At 31.2% G+C, this 24,375-nt stretch overlaps 3 protein-coding genes across 3 annotated transcripts; 1 reads left to right on the top strand and 2 right to left on the bottom strand.

Moving 5' to 3' along the window:
• Nucleotides 1–4,267: 4,267 nt before the first annotated feature.
• On the top strand, nucleotides 4,268–6,432 carry LOC143069224 (uncharacterized). Its single transcript, XM_076243753.1, has 2 exons — nucleotides 4,268–4,924; nucleotides 5,814–6,432. The coding sequence occupies exons 1-2, from the start codon at nucleotides 4,383–4,385 to the stop codon at nucleotides 6,301–6,303; spliced, it is 1,032 nt and encodes a 343-aa protein (XP_076099868.1). The 5' UTR covers nucleotides 4,268–4,382; the 3' UTR covers nucleotides 6,304–6,432.
• Nucleotides 6,433–7,687: 1,255 nt separating this feature from the next.
• LOC143069223 (uncharacterized) lies at nucleotides 7,688–10,247 on the bottom strand. Its single transcript, XM_076243752.1, has 2 exons — nucleotides 9,229–10,247; nucleotides 7,688–8,588 (listed from the first exon to the last, which is right to left on the bottom strand). The coding sequence occupies exons 1-2, from the start codon at nucleotides 9,777–9,779 to the stop codon at nucleotides 8,126–8,128; spliced, it is 1,014 nt and encodes a 337-aa protein (XP_076099867.1). The 5' UTR covers nucleotides 9,780–10,247; the 3' UTR covers nucleotides 7,688–8,125.
• An 11,369-nt stretch (nucleotides 10,248–21,616) lies between these two features.
• Nucleotides 21,617–23,348, bottom strand: LOC143069221 (uncharacterized). The gene is made up of 2 exons (XM_076243751.1): nucleotides 22,628–23,348; nucleotides 21,617–22,207 (listed from the first exon to the last, which is right to left on the bottom strand). Exons 1-2 carry the CDS (start codon nucleotides 23,185–23,187, stop codon nucleotides 21,730–21,732), a joined length of 1,038 nt encoding a protein of 345 aa, XP_076099866.1. The 5' UTR covers nucleotides 23,188–23,348; the 3' UTR covers nucleotides 21,617–21,729.
• Between the last annotated feature and the right edge of the window lie 1,027 nt (nucleotides 23,349–24,375).

Below are 24,375 nucleotides of genomic sequence, written 5' to 3'. Positions count from 1 at the left end.
CGGACTGCTAAAAGGACGTAACATCCGTTTTGTTCTTATTACTCAACCATTTTGTCTATATTGTAGTCCTTTCATGTAGTGTTATCGTTTTAGTGTTATATTTAACATTGTCATAAAAGCGCGAGGTTTGACTAGCCGATAACTAGGTTAATCCACAATTTTTCCTAAAATGTCCTGTACCAAGTCAGGGAAATAGTTAAGCAGCTTACCACACAAATCATGCAAATGGTGATACAAGCATGAAACTTTGTAAGATTTGCCTTTAAGTGTATGTTATCATATTAGTTAGGTAGACACGAAAAAAATTCACCCGACCATGGCGGCCATGTTGGATTTTCGAAATGACGTCTTTACAGGGAAAAGACATCATATGTATGGTCCGTTTTGCTTGTATTGTATCCAAAATGTTACAAAATGAAGTAAATCATTGTTATATAAGATAAAGCATCACTTTCGGTCAAATATCGGTCGATAACTCACTCCTAGTTTTATGAATGTCCCGAATATGACTGTTTTATGACCCGAATAATGTCAGTCGTTATATTCCACAAATCTTTGATTGCTACATTTGGTTCGATAGGTTATAGGGCAAAAGAGAGCTCAATTTTATTGCAGTTGACCTTTTTTAAAGAGTATATGTTCTCATTGACGTGTCTCGGTACTTGTCTATCCACCGTTCATATTTTCAGTTACAAATGTTTATTTGCAATTATGGATACTGATTTGAAGGAATTCTATCCCTATTACTAACACAATTCTATAATAATAATGTTGTTAATACATCAAATAACATAACTAGAAAAGTAATCTTGAATGATATACAATTTCTAGTATTTTATCTGTGACGTTACTGTATGTTGCGTAAATTTATTCATGTTACAGACACACACACTTCGTGCACTTCTCTAATAGTTGATTAGTTTCACTCGGTCCTAGTTTGCTGTTGCATTTATTTATTACTCAGATAATATTTGCAATTAAAGTTCATTGTTGATTACTTTTTTTATATGATATTTACTTAGTTTTGAAATGGCAAAAAGAATTCGCTTATCAGCTTCCTCAGCAAATAGTTGGGAAACTGATTGGAAAAATGTTATATGTGTCAGGAGGTCACAACAGACCTTCTGAAATCGTCAGACGAATGATATACAATGTTAGGCAAAAATATTCCTCTTTTTCATGAATTTGTCACGAGAAGCACGAGTAGTCTTTATAAATACACGAGAGTACTGTCCAAGATGATAAAAAAAATGACTATTCAAAATATTTTTCCTTGTATTTGCGTTTTGCAATATCACTGGTCTCATAAATTGCATTTGGACGAAACAAAACATATCCATAAAAAAAAATCCCATAATGCATCACTTATGTGAATATAATATTAGTGTGTTTTAATTTTATTTGTCTTTTGTTGAAGTATTGCTATTTTAGGAATCTGCTGTGTATTGTTTATGCTTTTTAAGGTTACTGCTGGATTGTCTTTCCAAAATGCACTGTTTCTTTTATAATGCTTTTGAGTTATAGATTCTTGGTGGTGATGTTTTGTAGTTTTTTTATTACTTTACTTTTTTCTCTCCACTTGTCTTCGTTCTATTAAGTTTCTTTTAGTCCTCTGGGGCTCGGCATTTATGCATCACGCTATCGAATATTTTGACTTTGAAAAGGCCTCGTCAGGTTAATACTGAGATGCGAAGTTTACGCAGGAGTTTTTGTTTTACAGTGTTGTGTTCATTTTGTGTACATTGTATTTTTATCTTACCAAATTTGTATAAGTCGAGAAAGTGTATATCACATACGGTAAACAATTTTTTGTTTGCATCTTTGTCAAACTTTCAATTAGCTACAGCAATGTTTTTGTTTGCGTTTTTGTAAGGAATATTTATATGTTTTTTTTTTATGTTTAAGTCAGTTTTGTTGTTTATCTGTGCAGAATTTGTTGCTGGGTACAATTCTTGTCACATTAACCTGTTTGCTCACATAATTTTGTCGACATAACAAAACTATAAACCTCTGTCATATAATTGGGAGATGTAGCTATCTATAAAATCAGGTTTAATACATCATTTTTGTCTGAAAAATGCGAAATGTAACGTTTGATTTTCACTTTTAGAATTGTATGATTTTGTTAGTTTTAATGGACTTAGAGTTAAGCATTGTTGTTCTGTTTCGCTTCTACATATCCCACAAACTTATCAAACGGGGAATTATATAATAGACAATAACAATCAAAACCAAGGAGTAAACAAAGACTCACAAAACCAAACGACATTTACATCAACAGTTATAAATAATAGTTAAGAAACAACACGAACTCCACTAAAAACCGGGAGTGAAATCAGGTGCTCCGGAAGGGTAAGCATTTCCTGCACCGTATACGGCACCCGTCGTGTTATTTCTTTGTTCAGTTCGGTAATGATGGAAGGCTATCATAGACAGGAAGGCATTTCTCACAATATTAAAGCAAATTAAAATGCTTGTATAATTGTGCCAAAAGTGTGTTATCCTTCGTTGACTTTATAAATTTATTATATTTGAGTAAACAGTTAATTCACGGACTGAATCATTGTTGTAAGTTTGAAATATAATGCACTGGCTATGGTCTCGTTAATGTATAGTGAATGGCTTCACTACTGTAAGTAGTATTGCTTTTTTAATTCTGTTCTTGTTTTCGTAAACATGTTTGTCCATGATTACGCTAACAATGACGAATAGTATAATTTATCCAAATCTACATGTATTTAAACAACGTAAATACATGTATATATATGAACACAGCCATGTACAAATCATACCAACGCAATATTATAATAATGGTTAGTAAACGTCATATCAATATTCAAACAGGTGCTTGTAGCATGCCAGTTGTATTAAGAAGAACAAACTTTTTCTTTGTAAATCTGGTTAATGTCTGTATTCGGTCACTTTGGACATTATTTTTTATTGTGAATAATTAGTACAAATTAAAAAAAATCTTGTATAAACATTAGCAAGTATATGTATTGCTGTGTTCATTCTCGTTTTATAATCATGATTATTTTTTTTTTAAATGTACCAAGCCTTGAAGGAGGTCCTTTTTTTAGATACATATTTAAATATTAGAAAACAATGAATTATGAATTTTAGGCAATATGTTATTCAAAAGTGAACATCATATAATATGTTAGAATTACTTGAAATGTAAAATTCAAGTCCTGTTTGAAGATGGATTTAGTCAGCACTTCTGTACTGACATGAGTAATCATTGATTTGGTCATATTTATAAATTGACTGATTACAAAACGTTTGAATTTTTGAAATACTAAGACTTTTCTACCTCAGGAATAGATTACCTTTGCCGTATTTGACATAATGTTTTGGAATTTGGGGTACTCAATGCTCTCCACCTATGTACTTCTTTGGCTTTATAACTATTTTGATATGAGCGTCACTGATGAGTCATATGTAGACGAAAAGCGCTTCTGACGTATTAAATTATTACCCTGGTAACTATTTACACCACTGGGTCAATGCCGCCGCTGGTGGACGTTTTGTCCCCGAGTGCATCACCAGCCTTTGATAACTAATTATTCCTTTTCAAAGCATGTTTTTCCTTTTTGTTCACTATTACCAAAATATGACTATGGGATCCCAAAGTAATAAATTTATAACGTATTTAACCATATTTTTTTTGAAAAGCATTGTGGATTATTTCTTTCAGACGATTTTTCAATTGAACATGGCGAATAGTGAAAAACAGGGTTGAAATAAGTTTTGATAGAACTAATTTTAGAAAGAGATCGGGATTTTAAATTATCCAGAAGTTCTTTAGATTTTTTTTTAAATCCACTATACGAGTAAACAGTTTCCCAGGATTTATTCATGGTTTAACTAACCGTTTTTTTTTGTTTTTTTGTATTAAATGAAGGAACAACACCAATTAATATGACCGCCACTCTCCGGGTTTTCCCTAAACATAAACAAACAAAATGATTAAAAACATGAAAGTTTCCTGTGTAAATGTGTATAGTAAGATATGTGTACATGTAAAGTATACATTGAATCGTGTAAATCTTAAATTGATAACGTAGTGACGATTTCTGAAAGAAATTTGTCAAGGTAAAATGTGTAAAACATGAACATAGTCATTTGTTGTTGTGAAAAAACCCGAGCCGTCCTTCATAAACTGTATTGCTGGAACGACATTGTTTGTAAATGCCAGTTGTTAAAGGAGTTTTTGTCGAAGGATGGATTTCAACCGATCCCTTGTCAGGATAGTTTCGATAATTGCGTCTTGAAAAGACTATCAAAAACTATATATAAGCTTTTTCCATGTATTTATTATTACATGTTAATGTAGGAATATAACTTATGAACGTTTATCACAAACATTGATTTACATTACAATGAATACAAGTAGTAAAACAACTACTTATGAAAACATAATACAGATAAAGGATGGTTATGATTTACCTGTATATGGAATCGCCGAAGGTACCTTCTATACACTTCATGTGCCAGCAATGGCATGTATTTGTATAAGCTTTATATGCGCAATATCAGTTATTTTATATTCATTCTATCGGCAAAATTACTCTAAATTTTTCGATTGGTCGAAAAGTGAAAGATTTGTAGTGTATATGGCTCTTTGTGACGCTCTTTTTAATGTGTCGCATTTTAGTGACCATCTTCATATTGTTGTAACAAAGTCGTTTCCAACACCAAAAGGACTATGTGCTTTTTATGGATTTATGCTTGCTGAATTCATATCAGCTCAAAATTTGATGGTGAATATCGTTGCTATCAATGTGTTTGTCTTAATCTATTTCCGAAAACAGATGTTTTTTGGCAGATGGGATTATCGGCTGTTGGTTTATATTTTTGGTGTTCCTGCAATAGGTTGCATCATTGCTGGAGCTTTGGATCAGTTTGGTCCAAATGGAGCATTGTAAGTAAATAACATTATGCATTGATTAGAGAACTTAATTTAAGTTGAATTCTTGACAAAGTTATTGAAAATTAAGTAAATAATCATTTCAATCCGGTTGACTTTTTTCTAAAATTTACATACAAATTGAGAATTTGTGTCAATAAAACACCTGTAGCAAAGCAAATCAATACCAATGATTGAATTTCAAGTTTTTAATGGAGTGCTTAATTGATTGAACATATTATTGTTTTTCCTACTTTTTTAGTTGATGAATTCAAATATTGAATCTTTAAAAGGCAAATTATGAATTTTAAAAAATGCAAATTTAATTCTTGCCATTAATGGATTTACATGTACACCTCTGAGGAGCCGCAAGTTTCTAGAATAAAACTTTGTTATACATTAACCTGATTTTTGGTTTATATGACTGTAAAAAATATCGATGTTACACTTTTTTTCATTGCTACGGCCCTCCGATATCTTCCGCCCATCTTTTCTAACACTACTCCAACATTTTACACAATGTACGTTTGCCAAAGCCAATTACCCGTTTTGGCTGCTGTAGCAGTTTTGTGTTAACGTCGACTATATTGCTAACACACACAATGGATGAATATTTTCGTTAATAAAAAAAAAGTCAGATTTAATATTTCCATACATCCCTTTTTCGGTTATACATAAAAGGCAGCTTAAAGCATTTTCATGAAATAAAATATATAAATCCCATGACTTATACAACATCAGCAATGAACACCATCATCCGTCCATAAGCTAGTCCTTACTGTTAAGTGTTAGTTTAGATAAAAATAAGTTTCATGAATTATCAATTATACATAACATAGATGTACATGTTATCTTTTTACATACTTGTCAAATTGAAATACAATTACTTACGTTTCTTTTTCAGCTGCACTTTTGATGCTTTAAAAGGGAAAACAACATACATATTCTTCACAACGGTACCGCTTCTATTAGTCTTAGTTCTAAATATCGGTTTGTACACTTTAAGCTGGGGACGAATTTATCGAGAGACGCGGGAAATTAAGGACTCACTCGGGAAATCATCGCGAGCATTACAAGCATCGCACAAGGCTGCAAAGACTATGTCTCTTTTTGTAACAGCTTTCTTTATACAATGGTGGGCTTTGGCTGTATTTGGGGTATGCCAGTTGAGCGGAAATGTTCCGCCACTGTTACTCAATTTGGTGACAACTTTCTCAAATATTGGAGGTCTGCTGAATGGAATTGTTTTCATATTTATTGTACAAAGAAAAAGCGAGAAAGCCAGTGATAATGGTTCGCACAAATCAGGATCTGGAGGAACTGGTAGTACCCCGATCCAATCAATAAGTCATCTAACACGTGCATCACATGCGATACGAAATAGTGAAGTCTGAGGAAAAATGAAAAGATCAAAGTTTTGTCTAAATACTTCTGATTAAATTCATGTTCTTTAATTATCAACAAACTCAAAGATGCTTTATGGTAAAATATATAAATGTAATGCTAAATAAACTCATCATAGATACCAGGATTTAATTTTATATTTACGAAAGACATGCGTTTCGTCTATAATGATATAAATGATGATGATAATCATGTCAACACCGATACGCTCGGGGACCCTTTAACAGGGTTTTGAGTCCGGATATTTGTCCCACATTAACCGACACTGTTGTGGGTTCTAGTTATATGCCCACATTAGACGATTAAGCGAATGCCATTTGTAATCATAATCAAGCTGATTTCTTGTTCATTTTAGAATTTCCAAAGACTTATCATTGTTGGGTTCGTTTGGCTAGCGGGTGGTTTTGATTTGCTTTGTATTCAATTTAGATTCCATGAGGTATTTAGGTAATTAAAATTTCAAAAATTGTCCTCTCCACCGCCCCCTATAATGATAAACTAGGGCTGAATGTCCTGTTACTATTAATCCATGCATACATATAATCATGATAAAATGAAAAAAATCCATACTATGTACTCGAATGACAAGATTATTTTAATTTTGAACATGCCAGTATAATTATAGAGAAATCGTACATTGAATCAAAGTACATACAAAGCCAACAGACTTACATCTCTTGTTCTTCTCATTCATGTTTAAGTGCTATAAGTGGATTACAAACTATTATCTTCTTCCTTTGAAAGCAAAAACAATTGGTTGTTGTTTAAAGTCTTTATTCTTACGTATATCTGTCCGGTGTTTTGTAGACTGTTGTTTCCCTCTTATTTTTTTGTTTTTTTTGTTTTTGTTTTTTTTATAAATGTGTTGTCTAATAAATTTCTTCGGCTTGAGGTTTTTTGTTGTTCAGCTGTATTTTTATACCTTTTCATAGAAGTGTTTAGAAGGAACACATGTTCAAAATCATTTGTACAGCAGATAATGACCAGCCATACATTTATTTAAAAGTTATTGGTATATAGATATAGGGAGATGTGGTATGGGTGCCAATGAGACAGCTCTCTATCAAAGTAAAAAAAATTTAAAAAGGTCAAAATACGGCATCAATACGGAGCCTTGACTCACACAGAACAACAACCTTCAAAGGGTCCCAAATATTACCAGTGTAAAACCATTCAAACAGGAAAACGAATGGTTAATAATTGAAATGATTTAACTCTATCACAAGACACATCGACAAAAGCAAGTAAACCAACACTGAACGAATAAATTGCGTCTTTAACACAATGTAAATACTTATTAAAGGTGATCTATGTATCGAAAAAGTAAGATGAGACATAACACAAAATAAGTAAACATTGAATAACAAAAATGCATTTAAAATACATAAATTTAATTGCCATAAGAGAAGTTTATTCCAAATATTACAATTTGTAACACTTGTATGATGAGTGGTGCATGTAAAACAATGATATTTATGAAGTTAGTATGACTCGCAATGAGACAATTGTCAAATAAGATCTGGGACTTAGATGCAAACAGTTACTGAACGGTATGAATCAAATAGCTATATCGATGCGTGCATACATAAAAGGCGTTTTTTGTCGATTAACATGATCTCACTTAACTTTATAAGATTTCGTTTTCTTTCACACATATAAAACACTGTCTTTTTTTTTTATATATATATATATAAAAATGATATAATAAATTGGTTCCCTGAATCAATGGCTGTTATGAAATGTATGATACAACTAATAAAGCCAAAAATATGATAATTCAAGCATGAATTTGTTCTTTACAGATAAGACTGGTTACACTTGATTACTTAACTGTTGCATTATGACTGCTTGCTGTTTTGTCAATTCTTTGATGTCCGGCTTTTTTTTAATAGAGTCAAGCTCAACTCGTTTCCTTCTCACAATGATAATGAATACTATTCCATTAAGTATGCCTCCAATATTTGAAAAAGTTGTAACGAAATTGAATAAAAGTTGAGGGACATCCGTAACCCACTGCCAAATACCATACATCGCCATTGCCCACCACTGTACAAGGAATGCAGTCACGAACAGCGACATGGTTTTCGCAGCTCTATGCGATGCTTCCAAAGATTTGTACGATTTGCCAAGAGTTTTTTTAATCGCTTGTGTTTCTTTATAGATACGTACCAAGCTCATGACGTAAAGAATTATATTACTTATCAAAATAAAACACAGTAATATTGTTGTAAAGATAAAGTTGGCTATTTGCCCAGTTACACCATCAAAGTAGCAGCTGAAATTTTAAATACGTTAAAATGATTAAAAAAAAATATGCCGCGGTAGTAATTTTGTTTTAATCTGTCAATTAATTCGTGATGCCACCGTTAAATATATATGTAATGTCGATTCAAGTTCTTTCTTTTCGTAACTTATTTAAATTAAAATTTTTGTAGAAGAATACCACTTCGTGAAATAAAGTCTGTGTAACGTGAACAAGTTCGAGAGTAACATATTCACTGAGATATGTAAACACCATACGATGGAGCAGAAAGTATCTTATTGCTGAGAAATGATAAATTGACAATAACATATTGATGGGGGGGGGGGGGGGGGGTTGCATCCGACTGCCTGTGCGATTTAAAAATGTGCATCTTTGTCCGTTTCGATTTATGAGTTCATCATGCAATATTTAATTGAGGGGTCTGTAGCAATGCAATGTTTCTGCCCATATCAAACATTTTGTTTCTGGTGAAAAATTACATTATTTTTATTTCGGTAGGGTAGCTATTAAATTTTTAATTTTTATATGTTCTCCTCCTGAATATATTTGAAACGTTTTGCACTTGAAAGATAAGCAAACAGCAAATATTAAACAAATTAAGCTTTTAGAGTAATCAATTACGTTTACCCTGATACTTTGTATGTATACTTACAAACTTCCATTTGGACCGAGCTGTCCTAAAGCAGCAACCACTGTCAGTCCCAATGCAGGAAGTAAGAAAATGACACAAAGAAGTCGGTAATCTCTTAACCCAAAGTTTATTTTTTTTCGAAAAAAAATCAATACAAAAACATTAATGGCAACGTTACTGACCAATAAGTTCTGAGCTGTTATGAACTCCGCCAACAAAAATCCATAGAAAGTACACAACACTTTTGGTGTTGGTAGACTCTTTGTAAGAACGATATGCAAATGGTCAGAAAAATGAGAAATATTAAAAAGACCATCGCATATTGCCATATAAACAGCAAATCTTTCACATCTTGTCCACTCAAAGAAAGTAGATATGTGTTGATTGTAAAATGAGTAGCTAATGACCGATACAGCGCTGATCAAACTTAAAAATATGCAAACTAGTGCTGGCACGTGAATGTTATAAAACGAACCATTATCTAGTCCATATACAGGTAAATCATAACCATCTTTCAATTCCTTTGAAGTTGAAATTACACAATTGACCACGCTACAAGAAATGTTCGTCATATTTGTTCCTTTTCAAATTTCAAACATTGATTTCGTTATCAAGAACAATCTTTATCAGTCCATATCTTCAAATATAGATATATATATTTTAGTCTTATTTATGGCACTCTCGATATTATTCAGGTAGGATTAAGTAGTTCCTTGTTTGTATATCTGTTATCTGTTATGGGATTGTTCTTTCGTTCGGTATCACGTTATATAATATTGTCGTTTTGACTTCAATCTCACTGTTGTAATTTCCGTTCTGGTTAAAAAAAAAAGTAAATATTTCAATAGCCGTATGTAGTTATATGGTTTGAATGACATTTCAAAATCGTCATCTCGTAAATCTAATATGGTTTAAGTTCTTAATTCCCAAGCCAAATTATATGACTTTGGGCAAATCAAAAAGCTAAATATGTCTGTAATGATAGATCCACAAAGCATTTTTCCATCTGTCTAAATGCTAATCGCTCATTTTGATTCGGCTATACCTTTGCTTCAGATATTTGAAATCATTTTACCTGACGTTTGAATATAGGACTTTTCAACACGTGTTATGATTTTATTTTTTACATTATAATTACTTTCGAAGCATAAAAATTTTTTCTAGTTATTCTAGTGATTCAGACAATATAATTGACCTATAATGGTTTACTTTTATAAATTGTTATTTGGATGGAAGGTAGTCTCATTTGCACTCATACCACATCTTCCTATATCTAATAACTCATTATTAAATATATATAAAAAGTTATTATGATATTGTAAAATATAGCAAACAATTCAGAACTGAAATATAAGACACATAATTAACGATGATTATGTAAATATATTCTTATTAAAGAATTTCCTTCCAACACTATTTTTATATAAAACTCTTAACCTGTCAAAATAAAACCCAATAAAATGATAGCTATGATTAAGCACTTGTAATAAAATCAGTAGTTTAGAAAAAGCTTTAACGCAATGTATCCGTACGGAGTTCTTGAAAAATCGCACTTCATTGTTGTGTAATTCTAAAGACTCTCCTCATACAGTTTCAGCAATTGTATATTGGTCATATCCTTTTTCATGTTTTCAACCCTAGTTATATACATACTTGTATTGCAAGCTTATTGCAAAAAGTAAAATCACATTAATACTGAATTCAAAACGGAAAGTCCCTAATCAAATGGCAAAATTAAATGATAAACTGTTCAGTGAAAAAATGTTTATAAAAGAAATACATTCAATTTGCTCTCACCGTGTTGATGAAAAGATTGAAACAAAAATAAATGTTATTAATCCTTTAAATTATACAACTGATTTGATAATCTCAAATTAATAGGTGTTATCTAAAACATCTGATTATTTATACGGCAGATGCCTCATCTGGTCTTTGATGAATATTTGTCTCTGAAGCAATTATACCACAATTCTTTGTTTTATACTTATTATAATTACGGAGTTTAGAATGTAATACATTATATTTCCTTTTGTGATATTGGTTTTTTTCTATATGGTTTGTTTTCGCCTTGAAGCATCCTTTAAACTGATATTTCTACTGTTCAGTTTTAAAAGTTAAAAAAATTATGAAAATAAAGTAAGATACTAGAAGCCAATCAAAAAAGTAGAAGAAAACACAATCAAATAATACAATGTAGCAAATCAAAGCATTAACAGCATATTTTCAAATTTCAAATACATATATATGATATAAAAAAGAAGCTATATACAATTAATTAATGTTGGTCTATAGTTCAGCAACCATAAATAGAGTTTTGACCACTAAACTTTTCATTGTTATTTGTGTTCGATGTTTGCTGTCACATCGATAAATCTTTCACATCTTTGTAAAGTAATGAAAAAGTAAACATATTTCATAAGATAAATATTGTTTCAAATAGCGTAGCTTTAAGCAATCATAAGCCACCGTACGACCTGATTATCGTTTTGGCCTAATTTTTGTGTTTGGCTCAAATACCCTGTTTACATTATTTGCTCATTGTGTATTGTAATTATTCCTTCACGAAGACAGTTGATTGATATTTATTATTCACTCAAAACTGCCTGCGGTTAAAAGGAATTCCATTGTAGCTTACTTTTCAATATATAGACGAACAGATTGCTGACAAATATTTATTTTTTCTACTTCACATTTATTTTTCTCATTTTCAGTGCCAAATTCAAAATTAATTCTTCGTCAAGGTCGGTACATGTTTATTACATACTTTCTTAAATTTATATCTAATATTCAAATTGTCTTCTAAATAAATATCAAACATAATACCAATTCACGGAAAAAAGAAATCACACAACAGTCAAACAGCGCGTCTGGTGTATGTTTGTTTATCAGACACACAAAAGTAAATAATCATTATGTTAAAGTTAAAATCATCTAATATACAAGTGTGTATGTTAGCCCCAATATCCTACATGAAACGAAATAGCTCAATGTATTATGAATAAAATATTAAAAATGAAAATTAAAATAAAATTTGATAAGATTTGGCGCATGACGCACTAATCTGGGTAAAACATAAAAAGATAAAAAAAAAAAAAAAAAAAAAAAAAAAAAAAAAAAAAAAAAAAAAAAAAAAAAAAACAATTAACAGAATGTTAAAAAAAAGTAAACATGCAGCTTTATTATAGCTGGTATCTATATGATGAGTTTAATATTACTGAAAGTTCTCTTAAAAGTGAAATATTCAGATAAGTTTTAATTATACATCAAAATTGCTCTCTGTTTTGATCTTATTATACCTTATTTAAAGTTCCTACCTTAGAGCTAATACTTTCCTAAACCATAGGAGGAGATTCATAACACTGTTTTAGTTACATAAAAATTATTAATCCAAACAAATATATGAATGTGTACATTTGAATAATATTTAATGCCTATCTAATATTGACCTATATTGCGTGCAGATTTCGAATTAATACGTCAGTTGATATGCATGGGTGGTAACATCATCATTTTGTGTATCTTAACCATTGATGATGAATTGTCTCGCTTTTAAATTAAAAATTTATTTTTACTTCAGTTTGTTTCACTATTGATTTAAAAAGGAATAGTGGTTAGGCAGGTGTATTTTGGGAACTTATCTGCATATTAGGTATAAATTTATTACTTTTTAGTAGTACCAAGGGAGTGACAATCTATTTAGCAGACTTCATTGTTTTTCAGTGTAGGTTAACTATAAGTTTAAGAATTATTATTTAACTATTAGTTAAAAATCCAAGCATTAACCATTTATTATATATGGTTCATTGAAAGATGCGTTCTATGATATATACACATAAAAAAACATCTTTTTACAAGATTTCATTGTATTAGTGTAGGTTAACTATTAGTTAAAAATCCAAGCATTAACCATTTATTATATATGGATCATTGACAGATGCGTTCTATGATATATACACATAAAAAAAACCATGTTTTTACAAGATTGCATTGTATTAGTGTAGGTTAACTATTAGTTAAACATCCAAGCATTAACCATTTATCATATATGGATCATTGACAGATGCTTTCAATGATATATACACATAAACAAATTATAAGCTTTACATGTCACACGAATAATATAGAAATTTAACCTTATTTCTGTTTAACTAAGAAAGATTTATGTTTATGTTTTAAATGGTACTTGTTTAGACATACGTCCAATAAATGATAAAAAAAACAACAGCAGTTTTAGGCAACAGTTTGGAATTTTATTCCATTGTCATATACATGAGAGGTTTGGCTATCTATAAATCAGGCTTAATCCACCATTTTCAACATAATGAGATGCCTGTACCAAGTCAGGAATATGACAGTTGTTAGCCGTGCATTTGCTTGTTTGACTTGATTTTTACATTTGATTTGGGATTTTCCGTTTTGAATTTTCCTCGGAGTTCAATATTTTTTTTCTATTTTATGTTTTACCGATGTTGATAAATAATAATTCGATAGAGCAGATACAAATCAAGAAACAAACATAAACTGGGAAATAGATATAGGAAGATGTGGTATGAGTGTCAATGAGACAACTTTCCATCCAAATAACAATTTATAAAAGTAAACCATTACAGGTGAAGGTACGGCCTTCAACACAGAGTCTTGGCTCACACCGAACAACAAGCTATAAAGGGCCCCTAAAATTACATGTGTAAAACCATTCAAACGGGAAAATCAACGGTCTAATCTCTATACAAAAACGACAAACGAGAAACACGTATAAATTGCATAAACAAACGACAACTACTGTACATCAGACTCCTGACTCAGAACAGATGCAAACATCTGCATATATTAAATGTACATATTAAAGTAATTGAAAAGTATACCTAGTGTCAGTGAAACAACAACCGGACAACTAAAAAAACTTTATCTTAGTTTATCTACAACAGAAAATGTATCAATAATTTGTGAGAGAAATAATAAAGTACGGATAAAATGTGCTCAAATCTTTCATGCTGATTTCATTGTTAATTTAGAAAAGGTTTTTTTAAAGAACAAGTTTCATTGTATGGTATGCAATAGTAATCCATGTTATAAAGGTAACAATACACAGACAAGAGAAATGATATGTTCAGTCTATTAAATTGGCAAGTTTTGTATTGCAGTTCTTTTTGCCAACTCTTAATGTCATACTTAGTTGATACATGATACAATAAAAAGATATTTGTTTGTAATATATTTTCACAATATTTACTAATGGACATATTTTTGAACGATTTTCTTACGTATTGTAAAATGCAATGATAAACATTGTAACATAATACTAGATTAATTGATTTCGGAGCTATTTTAACATGTGTTCGATGAAAATTTGGGAAAAAATAAAGAATGTAAAACATATCCTTTTAACTACTCGTTTTATGCATTGCAATGCTGTTTCTTTGATAAAATACTTCTTCGAGAAACGTAAATCATGATCATAATATCCTTTTCGAAGTTTATCTTTAATTTATGTTACATATATATTGCATGTCCTTATTGATCTGTGGCATTTAAAACCTCCTGCTCTTCATCCTGGTCGACCCATTTCGCATTCCTATTATTATTCTTGTTAATGAGGATGTGATAATCGCCATGGGCGTTTCTAAATATAATATCAAACTAAACATAGATACCAGGATTAAAATATTGTATTTTGAATCACAATTAAAACAAACAAATATGTCAACAAATACAAAAAGACATATAGATATATCACATAAGCAAACAAGGAAGGAAGAAAGAAAGGAATACAAAATATTACATAGCACATTAAACAATGTATAAGTGCCGACTCACGTCTAATGGATATTACAAAAAAAAAACCAATCGGTAGCAGTTATACTTTACAGAGACAAAGAAAAGAATAATATAACGATGATAAACAACGTCAGTGTCTTGAATGTACACTTCCAAGACCATTGTGTATTATTTTGTGAAGTTGATATGTACTATTAATCAACAATGTCTTGGTATCTTCCGATGATGTTTTTAAAAAAGGACGAGACGTTCTTTGACATACCCCTGGTTCATTAACTTTCCGCTCATATACTGGTCTAAATAAAAGTGCAAGCTCTTGAATACAGAATGAATTGAGAAATAGATGTCACATACGCAGGTAAAGTTGGAACATTGCTACTAAGGTGCTGAAAATTGATAATTTCTAAATTATAATACTGTAAATTCAGAAATTATTGCGAGGTTTTTATTATTGCGAAAAATGCGACAGAGTTGTAAACGCAATAATTTAAACTCACATTTTTAAATATTTTATATGAATTAAACAGGATTTTTCTCAAAATCGTAAATTATAAAATCGCATTTAAGTCTAAAATGACTAAATAGCAATAATAAATGCAAAATTTTCTGAATTTACAGTGGTCTCGTTTGTCATAGATTCTCGAACTGACATGACAAATTTGTGGTATATGTTTAATAATGAGGCAGAGGAAGCAGACTCTGTTGTTTCTTTAATTCTTTAATTCAATTTCTTTAATATCTGGAGGATATATTTAAAGAACCCAATCAGAAAAGTGTGGATTGATAATGTTACTGAATGTGGAATTAAATGAAATGGCTTCTTTGATTTCCTTGCATTTGGCAAGTGTCTAAAGGAACTTTTTCTCATTTGAAAATAAGAAGAGGTCGGCAAGGAGCGGCGCACAGTTCGTTACCATAGGAATACCGATACTTTCTGGAAAAAATCTATCTCTCAATTCAACAAAAAAGTTGTCAAGAAGTTACTAACTACTAGGCTTATGATACCCTAAAAAAGGAAACCTTCACCAGCAGTTGCATCGAACCAAAATTTGAAAATCGACTCATTATAAATACCAGGATCAAACGGGTATACGCGGGCCATACAGGTTTCATCTAAACATGACTCAGGTGACGCTCGAATCAAAAAGCAAGAAGGTCCAAATGAGGTTAGAAGTTAAAGAACATTGAAAGTTTTTGAAAATGTTTTCCTTTAACTGCTAAGGTATTTTTTCTTTGAAAGAAAACATTAGAAATTTAAAATAAAATGGCATGAAGAGAAAAATGGAATTAGAAATGTCTTCAGTATAAAAAAAGGCGATAACTCTTATTTTCATTATATCATTCCAGTCACTTCTCAGTACTAACAGCTGTAAAGGTGTACTGGATGAGCTTGTATATCCGTACACACAACATGTTACGAGCTCAGATCATTCAACAAACTAGTTTATGAGACACCATACAGGAAGTATGCGTGGATGGTTGAATGTCTTATGCTGGCCAGACGTCCGATGCAAGCTGTATCCGTAGTTAAGTGTATTAACAGCCATCTACTACAGTGTCAAAGACTCATCTACCAGTAACACATCGTCGTGGAGAGCGGGTTTTGTGGTCTCTTGTGGAGAGTTGTCTCATTGGTAATCATACCACATCTTCTTTTTTTATATAAGTTTTGTTTATATTAACAACCAAGAAATGTGTCTTGCATCTTACTTAAAACAGTTTGCTCCATGATAACTTGTTCACTTCGGAAGGTTCTGGGTTTTAAAAAAACCGAAAACATATAAAATAGTAATTGCAGCGCCTCCGCTTATTATAAGGCATTAAGGGTAAGTGAAGTGATTTGTCGGTATCGATTCATAAACAATGTGTCTGGTAAGGTTGACATGTTTTTATGAGGATTGTAAATTGGTGGACGTTTAAATTAAGACTATGAGTGTCAGTCTAGTATAAAGCAATGTTCATTTGCAAATTCCATCAACATGATTTAGTCCTGATATGATGTGATACTGAACGTCAATCTATTAATTTTCATCTACATTGCGATTTTTCTTGTCATATAAAAAAGTTTATGATTAGTTTGTCTTTTAGGACATATTTTTCTCGTTTATATAAGCAAAACTGCGTATGTACATTGCCTATTTTGTGATAACAATATCGTACAACAGAAATCGTCTGTGCTCGTTTATGCTTTGATCATTTTTGTGCGCATGGTTTGGTTGCCGTTAATAAAATAAACTTCTCTCATTAGGAGGACTGAAAGTTGCAACATTCTTTCGTTTCGGGGACTCATTATGACGCATATAAAGAGATTCCTTATAGCAAATCTAGACGTAAAATCATAATGGCGAGTTGTTGCAATGGAGCAATGCATGACTACTCGCCTTCCTTATTCTATAAATAATGTTATTCTATAAATCATCCTATCTTTTTTTTCAAATTTTTGTTTTCACTTCTCTAGTGAGCGTTTTCCTGCCACAAGTCTTTATGTAAATGTCTAATTATCGATTTTAATGACGCTTGGTTGACCTCTTTTCGAATTTGAGGCCAAAACTATCTGCCCTTGAAGTATTTTAAGCAAAAAAAAGGCTAAATTAATAATAAAAAGAAGCAGTTGTGGTTGTCATCCCGGTCCACAAATACCAAACATAATATAATTCGTCCGTAATTAAAGCTCCAAACTAAATGAACCTTACTGAAAGGTAAATTTGCATACATAGATGCGGCATTGAACTTTGGTATTTCCAATATGGTCACTGTTGCCATCGAAACGACAAAAATATGAAAGTTCTAAAATGCTTTAAATGTAATGAAACATTGTTTGGTATTTGTTGATGTGGCATTTGATTTTGGTATATCAAAAATTGTCGTCGTTGCCATGGAAACCTGCCAAAACTTAAAGACCTATTAAAACGATTTAAAAGAAATGTAACTCCACACATATATTTCAATTTGGACTTATCAAAATGGCTGTTTTCACCTTGGTAATCGGCGGACCGAGATGACAACCACAACTGCTTCTTTTTATTATTAATTAAGCCTTTTTTTTGGTCCGATTTTTGCCGATGTTAATTATATAGTTGTAATCTTCGTTTTTCATGAAAAATAAATCTGTTGCAATTTGTGTGAGGTTAAACTTCAGATTCCCTGGACTAATAATAATAACAGTGAAAGAACGGAATAAACCAGTTTCTCTAATTCTATGGAAACTTTTCCCTTTCCGAACCCATTGTATAAAACAATTTAATCAACGTGTGGTTGCAGGTGATCTCAAAAGATCATTAAATGATTTAAGGGTCATGACCTTTTTAGCTAACTGGATGAATCAAAATATGCTATAACAGGTGTTAATGAAATTGACAACTTCGTGCAATGTGAAAGGCACTCGAAGGGGATTTTACGGTTAACAAAAAAATAAAATGTATCTTTTAATCATTAGAGAAACAGATTCTTACATAGTTACTCGTGGATTATCGGATTTATCCAATCTCGATAGTTGAATAATAAATTTTAAAGTATTCGCCGAGGCTCGGACTCTTAAATTGATAATTTAACTATCTCCATTGGATAAATCCGATAATCTACTCGTATCAATGTTAGAATCTATATATGTCTCCCGATATTCATTCTCGATGTCATTATAAAACAATCGTCGATAACGTTAAATTAATTTATAGTTCATCAAACCTATATGTTATTTATAAATTTTACAAAACCCATGTTGAAATCATTATTTTCATGACCCTTTGATGTAAAGTGTGCTAAACGTTTTAATCTCTCTCCATATAAATCGAAATATCGATACATGATGATATACCTAATAGGTGTTTTTTCCTTTGTTGTCACAGTTTCATAACACTGTCCTAATTGCATATTAATAATTAAACCAGACAAATACATGAATGTGTACATTATGAATCTCATATTGACAATGCTTTCATACAAGCCTTTTATGATTGGAGATAAATCAGCTTTCATTGAAGTTATAAAAAAAATTCAATTGTGTATGTCGCCTAAAGACAAGGCATTGTGAATGTAGTGTCTTATACCTGAGAGAGAACTCAAATGAGCTCATACAGAACAATACTATTTGGAATATTTTAAGAAAAAAGAGTTAATGATTAATTAGTTGCATCTTGTTAGTGAGCCGTGGTGTTGTGGTTAGTGCATCGGACTTCTAACACAAAGGTTCCTGGTTCGATTCCGTTTTGAATGAAAATTTCAGGAACTCAATTTTCGGCTCTTCCTTGATACCATCTGCGAGTATGGTCTTGAGGAAACGATGACAGTCCGTCGGAAGGGGACGATAAATGGCTGACCCGTGTTAAAAGAGAACCATATCTCTTGCACGTTAGAGACACCCTTGTAGATTTCGAAAAAGAGTAGGCTAATGCCGCTACAAGGCAGCACTCGCACCCGCAAAGTGGAAAGGGATTAATATAAGTTGCAAAACTTGTTTCCCAATCAACTATAAATAAATATCTTTAAATTAATCTTGTTAGTGGAAAGTATTAAAAAAAACAATGATTACATTTCGTGAATGAGTAAATAAAGTAAAAAGTAGTATACTGCTGTTCATAAACATGGAAAACATAGTTTTATCCTACTGTGTGCTATAATTATGAAAAAAACTAAAATATTTATCACGAATAATAGATATTGTTACATTATTTCTATTTCAAACATCAGAGCGGTGTATGTGTATGAAGTATGGTGGTAATAGTTAATCGATAAGCCACATAAACAGCAATAAAAACTATAACAATATTCATTCATACATAAAACAACATGTTTTTTCCGTCCATGACACAACACTCCTACAAATGGAAACAACGAAACAAAAATTATACTAAAGTTTCCGTTTCTTTTACTCATCTTTACTACAAATAGCTTGTTTTTAATTAAAGCAACAGTAGCTTAATGATTTTCAAATCTCAACATTTGATGAAAAAGACAAAAAAAGCAACAAACAGGAATAGGACACAATCGGTTAATGTACAGGTTATACATCTATTGCATCTAAAAAAAATTTAAGAAAGCCGTGGTGTAGTGGTTAGCATCGGACTACTAACACAAATGTTCCTGGTTCGATTACCGTTTCGGGATGAAAATTTCAGCCTTATAAGTCGTAAATTTTAAATAAGCTCCTGAATACACGACCCAAACAGTGTTAAGATCCATTTAGATCAAATGTCCAGTTTAAGTTCACGTTGCTCGAACTCCGGCCATTATTTACATAATACCTGTTAAACATCAGATACGTCATTGCCGTCTTATTGAGCTGTACTTCCAAATCTCAGATTTGACAAACTGACATTATCTCAGTTTTCTATATTTTCAAATAAAGAAAACAGAAAAGCAAACACAAATAAAAAAAATTGAAAAAGAACTTTAAAATCACTTGAAAAGATACCCAGAAGGACTGTTTATTCATTCCAAAATGCATAAAACATTTCCGAACTGATTTTTTTTTTAACATTATTATCTTATAATGAAATTATAAGGATTTTTTGCAGTCTTTGAATATGTTTTATTTCATAAGTGTTTCTTTTCATATAGCTACAATGGAAAAATACTTTAAGTATCAGCTACTAGATTCTAGATTATTCATAATTTTATTTTAGTGTCGCCTGGTATTTTTATGTCTTACCTGCTATGCCCTACCTACGACAGTAGAGGGACATTATGTTTTCTTGTCTGTGCGTCCGTCCATCCGTTCGTCCGTTCGTTCTTTCGTCCGTCCATCAGTCCCGCTTCAGATTAAAGTTTTTTGTCAAGGTGGTTTTCATTGAAGTTGAAGTCTAATCAACTTTAAACTTAGTACACATGTTCCCTATGATATGATCTTACTCATTGTAATGCCAAATTAGAGTTTTAACCCCAATTGTCCACTTTACATACATAAATGGCAGTGCGAGTGGGGCATCAGTGTATTATGGACACATTCTAGCTAATGATTATTTTGTAAATTCTCCAAATAATAATTTGTTTCCTCCCCAATACTCATTTTACAAAAGATAGACATATTAAATAAATTGCAATTTAACATTTTTTTAAGCATTTGCAGAAAAACGTTAAAGAAGCAATCACTTAAAAAACACAATTTTAGAAATAGAAAATGTAAATACTTTTTCAAAAAATCAAAACAAAAGCAAATATTAAGTGAAAACAAAAACTGTAAATTTAATTATTTCGAAAGCGTTGTTTCAGAGATACATTCATTAGAAAAGATAAAAAAAGAAAAACCTTTGAAAACCATAAATGCATAAGCACTAGAATTGAATGTGAAAATGTTTCACATCATACATGTAATGTAGCCTGAGGAAGATGGAACCTTCATTATCATCTCACTTTAACAATGTTTTATGGTGTCCAACTTGAATTGGGTAACAAATTCTATAGTTTGATACTCAATGTTGACCTCTAGTTGCCTTCATGCTATTTTCGATGGTTGCTGTCTTATTCATGATTATCCAACATCTTCCTATAGCTTAATAAATGCGTTTCAAAATTTCTCTTTAAAAATATAAAGTATCAGAAAATATAAGTTTTGAAATGTATCAGCCCAAATGTTAAAGATTGGTCATTATATCATGCTGTATTTGCAAGAGAGTTTGCAATTTATATCAAAAGAGTATTTCCGATTTTATTAAATTTTATATTTCAACAAAGAAAAAAACCAGATAATATAGAAATTAAACAATTTAAAACGTAATAGCATAGATATGTTATATTGAGTTCAACAATTCAAACGGTACTTTGTGTATTTGTCGAATGAACCTTAGAATTGATATGTGAACTGGTCGTACCGCCGGACCCTGCTTTATCGTTTGATCCTTTCTCTTCTGATTTCTCTCTTTTCCTTCGTATTATAATTATAAATACAATTCCATTTAGAAGACCTCCAATGTTTGAAAATGTCGTGACAAGATTAACCATAATGGCTGGTACGCTTCCTATCAGCTGCAATAAGCCATAAACAGCAAGAGCCCACCATTGGACAAAGAATGCAGTTACAAACAAAGACATAGTTTTTGCAGCTTTATGTGATGCTCGTATAGCTCTTGATGATTTTCCAAGCGAGCTCTTGATTTCACGTGTTTCTGTATATATTCGGAACCAACTGACTACATACATGACTGTATTACTCACTAATATCAGTAGTAAAGGTACTGTCGTGAAGAAAATATATGTCATTTGCCCTTTAACTGCGTCGATGTAACAACTAGAACAAAAATAAACCTTGTTAATGATATTTAATAAAAAAAACATCAAACAAAACAGGTTAATGAACTAATGTCACTTTAATGTTAAAGAGTTGATCGATTTTGCTATAATGGAACATAGCAACCTCATTGCAATTATTTTCTTATTTTTATATCCTAAACATAGGCAGTTCATACTAGATTTACCCGATATAAAGCCATACTTGAATATAAGTAAACCCGATTCAATAAACTGAATGTTTAAGTTACTTTTAAATACTCTATTTTAATAAGGGCTCACGATCTTTGATAATAAAAAAATGCAATTCGAAAATGATTCATAAAGGAATATTAACAATTTCATTTAACGAATAAATTAAATTGTGTGGTTATTATTTAAAATACTAGTTTGAAGTCTTTGAAAAAAAAATAACACTTACAATGCTCCACTCGGACCAAATTTTCCTAGCGTAGCTGCAATCGTAGCTCCTACTGCAGGAACACCGAAAACATATACCAAAAGTCGATAATCCCATCGACCGAAGTCTATCTGTTTTCGAAAATATATTAATACAAACACATTTATTGCAACAATATTGACCATTAAGTTTTGAGCTGTTACGAATTCTGCTAATATGAATCCGTAGAATGCGCATAGAGATTTCGGCATTGGGAAAGATTTTGTAACAACAATGTGTGTGTGATCGCAAAAATGTGAAATGTTAAACAAAGCATCACATAGCGCCATGTACACAACAAATCTTTCACTTTTAGTCCATTCGAAGAACGTAGAACATTTTTGGTGATAAAAAGAATACCCAATTACTGCTACTGCACATATGAAACTGATACATATACATGCTATAGCTGGGATATGAACTATGTAAAAAGTTTCGTCACTAATTCCATAAACAGGTAAATCGTAACCGTCAACAAGGCGAACCTCTTGTCTGTATAGTATTGTAACATTACCATTGTAAGTTGTACTGACATAAGACATATTTGATACATATGTTTTTCTAAAATTTCACAGTAAGTTATCCTATATATACTGCAAACACGCACACACAATCATGGAAATTTTACAACGTAGTTGATGAAAACCACCCTGACCGATTTTACAATGACATTGACATTTATAGTACGTGCTTAAATACTGGACATAAACTATTCTAATATACTTAGTACATGCAATACTTCCTAACAAATATAAGTATATAGGCTTAGGTTTGTTTCCCTCGTAGTCATATACAATTGTAAATAACTGCGTGATTTAAGTACATACTCGTATGCAGTTTTGCTATGACAGTACAATTTCCCGAATACCGTATATGGTAACGACAACATGTGGTTTTTTTTTTTTATTGTTGTGGTACCGTGAAAGATATAACCATACTTATTTCTGGAAATCAGGTTGCGTTTTAATGTACCTTACTCAAGTCAATATAGGAAATCATTATGAACGGATGAAAAAAAAAATGGAATTTCTTTTTGATTTACATTTATTCATGTATGTCAACAGGTCGTTGAGCGCTGATGGTCTTCTAATAACATATACTCCTGAATATTATTGAATAACTTTTTCAGTGTGTGTTGACTCACTGTGCTTGTTGGAAAACTGTTAAAATGATACAATTATGCCTATTGCCCAAAAATAATACCGTTCCTTATGTCATCAGTGCTAGACTTAAATATCAAGTTTTGGACAAAAGTAATTGCATTACTGTTATAAGTCCAACAAATTAATTATCTAACTGGAAAGGGATACCGATATGTTAAAAAAAATGAACAACGGCTTTGAAGGTGAAAAGTTAATAAACAAAACCTTGAATACCATGAATATCAAAAACGTTTAAAAATGAAAAAAATAGATTCTCTTTTAGGAATTTACAAAACCAGTTCTGAAAAATTATTGACGAATTTGCTTGTTCAAATTATGTACATTATCAATATGTTTTTTTCCTTCAACGTAAAGTAACGTTTATTTCCTTAAAAAATATTTTTGGCAGAAAATGTAACTTGTAGATCAACAAGAAATTCTTCAAGATAGTGAATTTTCTACAAATGAATGACAGTCGTATCCTTCCTTTCTGTCATAGCCAAGGTCATCACGTTGTTAATATTCTTTCTTTTTAAACACCGATCTCTTACATTTTTAAATAATAAAAAGCTCAGATTGCATTAATAC

This window comes from Mytilus galloprovincialis, chromosome 3, assembly GCF_965363235.1.
Source record: "Mytilus galloprovincialis chromosome 3, xbMytGall1.hap1.1, whole genome shotgun sequence".
Classification (NCBI taxonomy): Eukaryota; Metazoa; Mollusca; class Bivalvia; order Mytilida; family Mytilidae; genus Mytilus; species Mytilus galloprovincialis.
Note: the sequence above shows the minus strand (reverse complement) of the source record. Positions and strands in the feature narration are given on the sequence as shown.

Excerpts from the sequence above, each read along its gene's own strand:
- LOC143069224 (XM_076243753.1), top strand. The coding sequence starts at position 4,383 with ATGAATACAAGTAGTAAAACAACTACTTATGAAAACATAATACAGATA. Across the intron at positions 4,925-5,813 it reads TTTGGTCCAAATGGAGCATT|CTGCACTTTTGATGCTTTAA; the intron begins GTAAGTAAATAA and ends TTTCTTTTTCAG.
- LOC143069221 (XM_076243751.1), bottom strand. The coding sequence starts at position 23,187 with ATGTCTTATGTCAGTACAACTTACAATGGTAATGTTACAATACTATAC. Across the intron at positions 22,208-22,627 it reads TTTGGTCCGAGTGGAGCATT|TTGTTACATCGACGCAGTTA; the intron begins GTAAGTGTTATT and ends TTTTTGTTCTAG.
- LOC143069223 (XM_076243752.1), bottom strand. The coding sequence starts at position 9,779 with ATGACGAACATTTCTTGTAGCGTGGTCAATTGTGTAATTTCAACTTCA. Across the intron at positions 8,589-9,228 it reads CTCGGTCCAAATGGAAGTTT|CTGCTACTTTGATGGTGTAA; the intron begins GTAAGTATACAT and ends TTAAAATTTCAG.